The sequence below is a fragment of the Zootoca vivipara genome, chromosome 9 (genome assembly GCF_963506605.1).
Source record: "Zootoca vivipara chromosome 9, rZooViv1.1, whole genome shotgun sequence".
In the NCBI taxonomy this organism is placed as follows: domain Eukaryota; kingdom Metazoa; phylum Chordata; class Lepidosauria; order Squamata; family Lacertidae; genus Zootoca; species Zootoca vivipara.
The window spans coordinates 31,343,777-31,355,790 of NC_083284.1; the positions used below are offsets into that span (position 1 = coordinate 31,343,777).

Genomic DNA, 12,014 nt, shown 5'->3' on the forward strand with positions numbered 1-12,014 from the left:
TTTTGAGAAGTGCATACACTGATATTAGTTCGCCTGTCTTCACAAGTGATGTGTAAAATTTTCCGGAATCACCGTTGATGTAATCTTTCGAGGATTTGGAGATGGCGCTTATAAGTGGTCCATGTTTCACAAGCATATAGTTAGCCACAATCTATAGCTAAACTACAGTTTCTTGAGAAATACAGTGGTGCCTCGGGTTAAGAACTTAATTCGTTCCATAGATCCGTTCTTAACCTGAAACTGTTCTTAACCTGAGGTACCACATTAGCTAATGGGGCCTCCCGCTGCCACCACACAATTTCTGTTCTCATCCTGAAACAAAGTTCTTAACCCGAGGTACTATTTCTGGGTTAGCAGAGTCTATAACCTGAAGCGTCTGTAACCCAAGATACCACTGTAAAAGGAGGGGAAGGGCAAATTCTGAGGAAATATGCTTTAAAACTACATACAAAAGAGTAAAGGAACCAAGGCAGGCTGGATGTTTGAATCCACTCACTTTATTTGCTAGTTGTAACTGGTCTTGAAGGTTTCTTATTATATTTTCATCCATGAATGTACCATCCCCTGAGGTAGGACCAGCTTGCAGAGCCTCCAACTGCTTTTCAACAGCCTCTTTCAATTCTTCATGCAATCTAGGTTACAAATATATAGACAAGCAATTTATTTTAAAATAGTAATCAAAGCCAATTTGATGGAAATGAACCATCAGCAGGAAAATAAACACTTCTCAAGTTTATAACAATGTATTGAATTATTCTGGAAGCTATAAGCACACTGAAGTCTTTCTACAGGATATACACAAGAGAAACAAACACTAAGAGCGGTATCTGTAGATCCCTTATGACCATATCCTGGCACAGTACCAAAGTGAACAGCAGGAATTTTCTGAGGAATTTAATAGTTCTTGCTGTGCAATAAAGAAACTGAGAAGCTAAAAACAAGTGGCTGCTGCTGTGAAAAATTCTGCAAAGAGGACGTTAGATTAGAAACATATCCTATAGCCATAAGACACAATTTAAGTTTCTTGTGGGAAATAGTGGGAGGAATTAAACATTGTGAAGAAATGCAGTACTGTATCATCCCAGTGATGTCTCTCCTTGTTCTTGGTCTGTCCTTTAGGGATGTATCTACTTCAAAAAAGGAGACCCTTTCCCCTTCCCTGCCAGATCTGAGCTTTCATCAAGACAATACTGGGCTCTGCTGTGGCCTCCAAAAGCCTGGCTCTCTGTTGTTGCTGGAGGGACAAGAATCGGAAAACCCACCGACTCCTATAGAAAAAGAAAGTACACTGCACCTAAAATTCAGCATGGAATTGTTACTTAAAAATTTGGAGGCCTGGGGTACTTTGGGAAGAACGGCAGGATACAACTTTAATAATAAGTAAATGTTACTAAGTTAACATAAATCAAGTACTCCAGGTTCCCTAGGTAAAGACATATATTTTTGTTATGAAAGAAAAGAGTAAACAGTTTTATATGAGCAGTATTACAGATATGTGACAAGGGTTAGAAATATACTAATTGCTTGCATTTAAGTATTTCTAAATATTAGGCTTGGTGGTTGAAAATGATGCTAGCAATAGTAATGCTCACTCTGAAAATGCATCTGGCAGCATGAAAGTGGGTGGGAAGAGACATTGATGGCAAAATGAGGAGAGGAGAGGAGAGATGAGGTGTGTTCAGATTGTAATCCTATACACACATACTTGAGAGCAAGTTTGATTAAAGTAAGTAGATCTAAGTCAGCTGCTAGGCACTGGTCGAGGCATTAAGCGTAAGCCTGCCTGCTCCTGCCCCATGAGGAGGGCCAGGTAACATCCGCCACAGCTGGGATGACTCACAGGAAGGGCCTGGCTCACATCCAGTCACCACCACATTCCCCTCATAGGCACCAGTTGCACCCCATCTGGACAGGGATAGTTATCTAACTTCTGTTATCTATGCTCTAGTAACCTCTGTTGTTTGTTGTTGTTTAGTCGTTTAGTCGTGTCCGACTCTTCGTGACCCCATGGATGTACCATAGCATGCCAGGCACTCCTGTCTTTCACTACCTCCTGCAGTTTGGTCAAACTCGTGTTCGTAGCTTCGAGAACACTGTCCAACCATCTCGTCCTCTGTCGTCCCGGTGGCCAAAGTATTGGAGCCTCAGCTTCACGATCTGTCCTTCCAGTGAGCACTCAGGGCTGATTTCCTTCAGAATGGATAGGTTTGATCTTCTTGCAGTCCATGGGACTCTCAAGAGTCTCCTCCAACACCATCTAACCTCTAGGTTAGATTACTGCAATGCATTATACATGGGACTGCTTCTGAAGACGGGTTGAAAGCTTCAGCTGGTGCAGAATTCGGCAGTGAGATTGCTCATTGGGACAAGACATATATACAACGCTAAACCTGGCCTGACTGCACTGGCTGCCAATTAGTTTCCAGGCCCAATGCAAAGTGCTCAGGACTGCAGTACCTCAAGGACTGCTTCTCCCCATATGAACCAACCTGGACCCTGCGCTCAAAATCTGAGCGACATGGTGACTTCCCACTTGCAGAATGCTCTCCCTAGGGAGGCTCGCCTGGCACCCTCATTACATATCTTTTTACCCCACTTTCTCTTATGCCGGGCCTTTGGCTGATTAAACAATCTATGGCCTTTTAAACTGTGGAGGGATTACTATTTTGGTTTGCTATTATGTTATGTATTTTTGTGTCTCTATATTGTAAACTGCCCTGTGATCTTCGGATGAAGGACAGTATAGAAATCTAAAAATAAATAAAGAAACAAAGAAACAAAAAATAATGCCACTCGGTGAATCGACCTTTCATTTTCCTTGGTAACTTGTTCAAGTTTTAGTCGCAATTCCCTCATCTGCACCTAAAAAAAAAAGCAATAAATAACTGTAAGCATTTATTTTTGAATAGGTGTCACTAAACTGTTAGACACACTAAAATTAAATCTCACGCACACCATGTAGATACACAAACATGTAGATACAAAATACTTTTTCCTAGTTCAGCTCCAGGAAAAAAAGAATTATAACACTTTATAACTTAGAACAAAAACTGTTTTTTAGTGTTGACAATATTATTCATAACGGGTGTTCAATGACAGACATACTCAAATTTACTCACTATTCAACTGGTCTACTCCGAGTATGATAAGCATTACGGTAGATTTCAACGGCACATGCTACTATCTCTTAAAATTTGATCTTAATAAGCTTGTGTGAAGAGCAACAGGAAAACACTCGTGTGTGTGATTCATACCTGACAGAACCTCAGCTGTTCATTCATTTCCTTCAGATGTCCATCATAATCAGCAGCTAGAGGAGATAGTCTAACGTAGAAGTAAAAATATACAAAATAAAGACATTGGTAACACTGACTGAACATTCAATTAGTTTAAAGGAGGTGATCTGTGGCTTGATACAACACAATCCTTCCCATTTCCTCAGCAAAGTGCTTGTCAATAGAGGGGGATGAGTCACACTGCGCCTTGTTTGGTGTAAATAAAAATCTATTTTCATAAAGGAATGGCCTGCCTTTCAGTGGAAGCTCTACTGCATCCAAAATGGTAACCTTAGAAAAAATTATATCCAGTGAAAATTCCATGCAACATTCACATAATTGTGCAAATAGATATAGGAGTGAAAGGACTAGTCTAGTACCTGATGATGTCCAAGAGCTTGGGTACTCAGACTTGCTATGGTTTCCCACATTGTAATTCCTAAGGCATGGGGCACTTGCGGCATTTTGACCCTGTTTAAGAGCCATGGGTTCTCCAAACACAGCTAATGGCATCACTGCCATCAAGGAACGCCAATTAACCTCAAGTTGCACAGCATGCTCCTAAACATGTTTATTCATGAGTATATTTTACCAAGTTCAACTGGACTTGCTTCTTGATATTGTGGGGACAACCAGCCTCCTATAACCAACATGCTTAAGTCACAAATGGGTTAATACTATATGCTATCCTGCCAGGTTTAGCTAGAGGAAGCTAACCTTGGAAGGAAGCTAATAAAGCCTACTGTTGTACCCCAGTCAATCAGAGAAGCTCAAAGCCACTTTTGAGTTTCAAACCATTAATTTAGGACTTTCACCATAATAACTAAGCCATGTTTTACTGCTTCTGCAACTTTTCTGACTGATTTATTGAAAAGCACATGAGCCTGACATTTGGAGGGTTTGTAAGTAATTTTTTAACTTACCAAACACATGGCTTTTTCCTATGCTGGGGGAAGAGGGGAACTTTGGAAGGAACTCACAAGGACATATTTTAAAGGTCTAACTACCTAAATTTCCATGCTTTACTTTGCTGCATATTTTGTGACTTTAAATCTCTGCTGGGCTTCTCTCACCAAAGAGTACTTGCCCCAAACCTGGATCCTGGCATCCAATAATTCCCTCATTTCTATATACCATTTCCCCCCTTTTGAACCAATGCTAAAATGGAAGTCAGCACCAAATATTAATGAGGCATAACAGTTGTTGTTTTTAAAAAAGGTAAAGCACCATAGAGCACTATCAGTATACACAGAGACTTCCTTTCAAATACAGATCAAGTTGAGAAAGGAAAAAATACATTATTGTTTCCTTTTCTAATTCTATATTTCCAAGCTTGAAAATAACATTTAAAAAGTGGCTGACAGAAAACAAACCAAATAATCAAATCACATTCAAAACACGGTAGTACTTTAAATTTAATTATAACACACACACAAAACAAACCGCTTTACCTTTGATTCATCAGTTCAGGCTCCACTTCATTGTTACCTCCTAAGGGATTCTTCTGAAATGAAACTATTTCCTTTTAATACTGTTACATATTACCACATATTTTTAAAAAGTGAAGCATATTTAATTTTCTAAAATCTTCATGTTTTGGCCAATCCATTCCATACGCAATGATGTTTAATTCCATATTCTGCTTTTACATTAAAATGATATATGTCATTTCAGTTCTTCTGGAGATAAACACAATCTTTTTCCACAGCAGAAAGAAAGTCTCCATCTATAATGACTAGTAGTGTTCCAAATGATGATTCACATACCACCTTATGATTAGAAACTAGAACAGAGTGAAATGTTCTCATCTAAGCCCATGTAAACATATTAGTTTCTATAGTACAGTACAGTATTACAAATTTGTGGCACACCACTCACTATAAGTGAGAGCCAGACTCTTGTTGTACTATGAATTTCTGTTTTTTGTTTTAGAAAAACTGTGGATTAGCAATTATTGTTGATCTATAAAGTTATAACCTGGAAGCATCAGTAAAGCATTTAAATTTGTAGCAGCATCTGATCAATATACAGTATTTCCCCAGTCAACCTCAGAACAATTACGAAAAGGCCTTTTAGATTTTAGAAATATGATATGATATGTATTATAATATACACACATCTCAAGGCAGTTCATAAATAAAGTCATACAGCAATTTTGTATTACGTAAAATATTTATAAGCTACCTTTATGAATAAAAATCATTAAAGGAGGCTTGCACAACAACAGAGAAACTACAATTCAGAGATCATGACAAGGTATGATTTGGTACAACTAAGACAATAAGGAAGGAATCAGGGTGGTTGAGGGGAATAAAAGGCTAAGAGAAGCAAGTGTATGAATCCAAAGCCCATTCATTTCTATTGTATGGATTCTTGTTATTTTAATCCACAGTTCTGCAGATATGTATTTATGGGCAATATTCTAAAAATTAAAGGTAAAGGTAAGGTAAAGGGACCCCTGACCATTAGGTCCAGTCGTGACCGACTCTGGGGTTGCACGCTCATCTCGCATTATTGGCCGAGGGAGCCGGCGTATAGCTTCCAGGTCATGTGGCCAGCATGACAAAGCCGCTTCTGGCAAACCAGAGCAGCACATGGAAACACCGTTTACCTTCCCGCTATAGTGGTTCCTATTTATCTACTTGCATTTTGATGTGCTTTCGAACTGCTAGGTTGGCAGGAGCTGGGACCAAGCAACGGGAGTTCACCTCGTCACAGGGATTCGAACCGCCGACCTTCTGATCAGCAAGCCCTAGGCTCAGTGGTTTAGCCCACAGCGCCACCTGGGTCCCTATTCTAAAAAATTAGTACTGTATAAAACAGTGGTTTTCAACCAGTGTGGCATGGCACCCTGGGGTGCCTTGAATGATGGTCAGGGGTGCAGCGGGCAACCCTGGCCTTCGTCCCTCATTCCTTCCCTCCCTACTCGGATGCCCTCTCACATCTCTGCCTCCAAGTGTCTTGAATGGCTGTTTGTTGTGGCATGTCTGGCTACATGCTATGCAGGCAAATAGTACCTTTGGGGCTGGCAAGGGAGTTTAGGCAGCCTTAGAGTAACCAAGCAAACAAGCGGCCAATGGAGCCCAGCCAGCCAGTCTGCCAGCCCCTTGCTGTTGGGAACGGGCAGACAAGTGGGAGGCCAGGCAGGCACCTTTCTTGTGCTTGCTGTGTGCAATGCCTGCCTGGGAGCTGAGTGCCCGGTGCTGAAGAAGAGCCTTTCCGCCATGCAGGCCCGGCAGCACCCACTGCTGCCTCCCAAGGTAAGATGCTGGCCTCAACTTTGGCCAGTCTCAGTTGGGTCACTAAGGTTGGGGGGATCCTCTTTCCAGACCCCTGTAGGGCACTGTAAGGAAACATCTCTCTTTGGGGTGGGGGGTGGCGGCTCAGATACCAGGAGAGGCAGCATTGGTTGCCCAGAGGATTCCCAAGGAGAGGGGAAAGGAAAGGAGGCTGAATGAACACTTCACAAGGGAGTGTGTCCGAAAAAGGGTGAGAGGCTGCCAGTTCTGCAGGCAAGGGATGACATAACTGGGCTCCTGAGCCACACAGGGGTGCTGCAGAAAGAAGGTAGTTGGTCAAGGGAGCCATGTGCTCAAAAAGGTTGAAAACCTCTGGTATAAAAAGTTCCTAAATAAAAAGACCTGGATAGCTTCTAACTGCAAACAAACTTTTAAGCTCCTCCATGCTCTAGTGTCAATAATTTATGCACAAATATATGAAAACTTGAATTTGTAGAGACGTCTAAAAAATAGTAACCTTTCCAACATCTTTCTACAGTGCATCATTTTGGTGGCTTACTGCAATGTAAACACCAGAAAATAAATTTACCTGTTCAAAGGTAGTTCTTGTTAGATTCTCTGTCTGAAGTTGCTGGGGCACATCATTTAGCCTTTGATCTGAAACAAATTAATCCCTTAATTTGCAGGACTGATAGTTTACATTATGAAATTCAACTAGAAATATTGTCTCCTAATACATTTGCTTCCTGACCTTATGAAGACGACATTTATTTTGGCAACATATAACTTAAAATGCAATATAGTTTATAGATCAGTTTTAATCACTTTTCACTGTGAATCCCCTTTCCTTTACTGTTATAAAAGAATGCACCTTTTCAAAAAATAACCTTTAGACAGGAATTCAACAAAAAAAAGTTTATTGCAATCCATACATACTTATTTGAGAGCAAGTTTCATCAAACACAGTGGACCACTTCCAACTAATAATGCATTGGCTTGCAGGGTAAGTAGTTTTGTTCACCAAATTTTATTTACCAACATCTTTGTTGAATTCCACCACCCAAAATCTAAGAAGATAGTAAAACATTATTTGGAGTCACCTTATTCATCTTTGCTACCAATTTACCTAAAATAAGAGTTCACTTGACAGATTTCAAATTGGTTGGACTTTTGTTAAACTGGGGTTCTACTGATTATCCTGGAAGTAGATTTTGATGTATGTTGACTCTTGTACATTATCCTTCACGTGATATTAATTCAGTCATTTAAATAATAATATTTGTAAATGTTTAATTTATTTCAACATGTATATGCTCCTTTCCTGTTAGACTGGCGCCTTCTAAGTCATTTATAAAATATATAAAACTTTTAAGGAGGACAGTTTTAACAATTTTTCAAAAGGCTATACAACCAGCAGTGCCACCTGGGGAAGGGTACCCTAGAACCCAGGTGTTACTCTAGGAAACCCATCAACTTAGGCTTCTGATACAGGTGGGAGGCAGAGCAGAGACTCTCCAGATGATCTTAACAAGCAGGCAAGAGCTCACGGCAGCAAGGAGTTCTACCCTAGGCCAATGCATTTACGGCTCTCAAGGTCACTACCTGCACCAACATATTGGAAGAAAATGGAGATTGAATAATACTGAATAACATCCTCAGAATTACTGACAGCAGTATTCTTGACTGGCTGCAGTATCCAAACATGCTTTGGAAGCAGCTCCACACTGAGGGGATTTCAATAATTCAACAATGATGTGCAAAGCATGTGCCAAAGCATGTGCAGCAGTGACAAGAACTGTCTTATTCTGGGAAGACTGCATTTGCTGCACTAGCTGAAGATGAGTAAAAGCACATCTGGCAACAGCAGTATCCTAAACCTTAAGGAGCAATACTGGCTCCAGAAGTATTCCCAAAATCTGAATATTATCATTCTTCTGCCCTAGTTATCTCTCACTTAAGGGTGTAATTGATAAGTCACTGAGATGAGAGTTACCGGTATCATTTTGGGGAACATTTTGTCAGGTATTTGTCAATTCAGAATTACAGTAAAACTGCTTATTTACTGCCTCTCCCAAACATGCCAGGGAGAGTTTCATAAAAATATAAAATATATTGAACCTAAAATTACAGTAAAAGTAGATACTCATTTGGGTCTGAAAACTGTATCTTTCTAGATTTGCCAAGTTGGAAATTTTTAAGGAGTGTCTGGGGCAACAGTTATGCAGGACAAGAAGTTAAAGTGATGTAGTAATGGATGGCAGTTTAAACAAACTGTTTTTCATTTATTGTAACCCATTCATTGGCTGTCTGTATTGAGTTGATTAGGCATGCTTTGGAGTTGCAAAACACTAGTAGGCAACTATATTAAGAAGCTGCAGTAGACCAAGAATAAATGTGTTTTCATATGTTAACACCTGGCTCCCAGTGGTAGCTATTAACATTTTCTGAGCATGTTAGATAAATGAAATTTAAACAGAACAGAAGTGTATCACAGCTTTTTCAATGATGTAACAAGAGCACCTTTGAAACTCCCTGAAAACAAATGCTTAGTGTTTCACTTTGTGATGCTAATATTTCAGCACCAATTTGATTAAGCTGTCATATGCAGCATATTCACCAGATCTACAGTGCTAGTCTTTACGAAACAGCCACTGTGTTTGCTCTATAAAAGGAGGAATGTTTATCTTGATGTTGAAGTAACACTTTTGCCTCTTTTTATATTTCTGTTTTATATACATTATTACTGTTTCATTTGATGGAAATGAACATGAATTTGAAAGGGTGAAAGATTTGCAAAGCATAAGAAAAATGTAATGGAAATTCTCCAGAATCTGAAGCACAATCCCTTGCATGTTACTAGAAAGTTGGGGGGGGGGGCTGTCCAATGAAGCTCAATGCTGGAAGAGTCTGAACAGGGAAGTACTTCACTCAGCACAGAGTTAAACCATGGAACTCACTCCCACAAGATGTAAAAGCAGACACTAATTTTGATAGTTTTAAAACAGGATTAGAGAATTTTATGGAGAATAAGGCTATAGCTACTAACCATGATGGATATGTTCTACCTCCACAGTGTGAGACAGTATGCCTCTGTATGGGGATGGGATGACAAGTTGGGAAAATGCTATTGCACCCAAGTCCCTCGTGAAGGTTTCCAATAGGAATTTTGTTGGTCACTGCGAGAATAGGACACTGGACCAGTCAGACCTCTGTTCTGCTCTAGAAGGGCTCCTCTTATGTTAAATCCCCAAGTTCAATGGGACTACAGTAGTGAGTTTATGATTGCATTCTTACTTATTGAGGGTAGTGCTTGTGCTGCATAGGTACCAGTTTCCTTTGACTGGACAACTGTCCAGGGGTCCTTTACCTTACCTTTACCTACAGGTACAAAAGCAGGATAATAATGAATAGGAATAATAATCGTATGCACACAAGTTTTACCAGATTCACTAATATTAGGTCTATGACCTTGAGTACAGCTTCAATATACAACACTGCAAGTCAAATCCTGGCTGGGGAGCACTGAGGTTTAAGAGAGTGGAGGCGTCACTGCTGCATCAGTAGCCCTGCTGCTCACAATAGCCTGGGCAGAAGGTGATAGGTGGAAGGCATAAGGTAGGCAAAGTGCTGGTCCAACCTAGCGCTGGTGTAGTGATCAGGCCCATTACCATCAAATGGGAGCCAATGAAACCCAGGCTAGCTAAGGCCCTCCTCAGAACACTCCATTTTGAGGTTTTCTACCTGCCTGCTTGCTCATATAGGGGGTTCTACTGACTCTGCTCCATGACCAGTGGCCAGCAAGCCGATTGCGTGGCGAGCCGGAGGGCAGGAGAGTGCGCGCCCTTGCGCATGCGCACACTTACTGGCGCAGTGGCGCGCTTCCAGGTCGGAAAAAGCGCCGGACATCGTTTGTGCGCATGCTTATGGGCCTCCCCCGACCCGGAAGTGCACTGGAAATGATCTCTTCTGGGTTGGGAGAGGCCCATACGCATGCACACAAACGATTTTCGGCGCTTTTTTCCGACCTGGAAGAGCGCCGCCGCACTGCACGCCGTAAGAGCGGGCGGCGCGGGTTGTTGTGGGCTGGATTGGGAGTCCAATGGGGCCGCATCTGGCCCGCGGGTCGTAGTCTGGGGACCCCTGAGCGAGACAAACCTAACAAATAACTCAGGAAAAGCTAAGTGAAACAAATATTTAGAGTTCAGTGAAAAACAACCAAATAGGGGCCTGACAAAGATGTCTGAGAAGCAAATTCCACAGATGTAGGGCACCACATTAAAGTGTCAGTCTCTCGTTGCTAGTGGTATTTCCGCTAGGGCCATAAACCTGACTCTGAGGCTGATCTTAAGACGTTGGGAGGTTCGTGACAGTAGGCGATACTTCAGATAAAAAGGTAAAGGGGCCCCTGACCATCAGGTCCAGTCGTGTCCGACTCTGGGGTTGCGGCACTCATCTCGCTAGTCCAAAACAATGTAGGTCTTAAAGGGCAAAACCAGCATAAACTAAGCCCAGAAACGAACTGGTAAGCAATGCAAGTGATACAGGGTTGGTATAATTTGAGTTGTTTAACTCCTGCTAGCAAACAAATAACCGTATTTCGTACCAATTTCGTACTCTCTTTATAGACAGCCCTATGTAGACACTCTTACAATAGTCTAATTTGGACAGAATGTTAAAATAACAGATACCAGGTCTGCTCTCTCCAGATAGGAGTGCACAGAATACCAGCAAAAGGAGGTAACAGGCACTTGTGGTCTTTGATGTTATCTGCACTTTAATATACAGCAACAGATCCAAAAGAACACCTAAGCCAGACATCCCCAAACTGCGGCCCTCCAGATGTTTTGGCCTACAACTCCTGTGATCCCTAGCTAACAGGACCAGTAGTCGGGGAAGATGTGAATTGTAGTCCAAAACATCTGGAGGGCCGAAGTTTGGGGATGCCTGACCTAAGCTGTTATTGGCCCCCACTTCTCTTTTATAAAACAGAAAACTTCTGTTTAAGCTTTTCAATGAAATACATCAACTAACAGTATAGGTCTGAATGAACTCGTATGCAGAACTTACTTTGATCTCTCGGAAAATCAGTTGCTCTTTCCATATTTTAACCTGGAAGGTCGCACAATAAGGTTTCTGACCAAATGAACTCCCTCTCATCAAGGTAAATACAAAACCTGTAAAAGTCAGATAAATGTAAGCAGCAAAACCTACAGTAATTCACTTCCATTCGTTTCTAACTTTAGTTTCTAACTGAATTCTCCTCAGAATCTACAAGTGTCCTATTTACAGAAAGATACGGCATGTGGAAATAATTCTGAAATAAAAACTGCTCTATCAAACATCGCAATGGAAACTCAGTTTTCAAAGCTGTAGTCCCATGCATGGGTGCAGCCCCCCCCCCATCCAATAAAAATGCACAGCAAACTGAGGTTCTGCCTTCCCTAACAAAAGGTCTTCCTTCCCTCACAAAATTCTTGGCTATGCCCATGATCCCTTGGAT

At 41.3% G+C, this 12,014-nt stretch overlaps 1 protein-coding gene across 8 annotated transcripts in view; it reads right to left on the reverse strand.

Moving 5' to 3' along the window:
- SCLT1 (sodium channel and clathrin linker 1) overlaps nucleotides 1-12,014 on the reverse strand; it is a 48,608-nt gene that overhangs the window by 35,604 nt on the left and 990 nt on the right. For 4 of the 8 annotated variants that reach the window (XM_060278598.1, XM_060278597.1, XM_035114058.2 and 1 more), the window contains exons 2-8: nucleotides 11,582-11,688; nucleotides 9,809-9,892; nucleotides 7,104-7,171; nucleotides 4,727-4,779; nucleotides 3,255-3,324; nucleotides 2,807-2,862; nucleotides 497-632 (exon numbers count right to left, since the gene is read on the reverse strand). In XM_060278598.1, the coding sequence (XP_060134581.1) occupies nucleotides 497-632; nucleotides 2,807-2,862; nucleotides 3,255-3,324; nucleotides 4,727-4,779; nucleotides 7,104-7,171; nucleotides 9,809-9,892; nucleotides 11,582-11,615 (501 nt within the window). In that variant the 5' untranslated portion in view covers nucleotides 11,616-11,688. The remainder of the gene's footprint in view (nucleotides 1-496; nucleotides 633-2,806; nucleotides 2,863-3,254; nucleotides 3,325-4,726; nucleotides 4,780-7,103; nucleotides 7,172-9,808; nucleotides 9,893-11,581; nucleotides 11,689-12,014) is intronic. The other 4 variants (XM_035114065.2, XM_035114063.2, XM_035114062.2 and 1 more) reach the window with 3 other exon arrangements.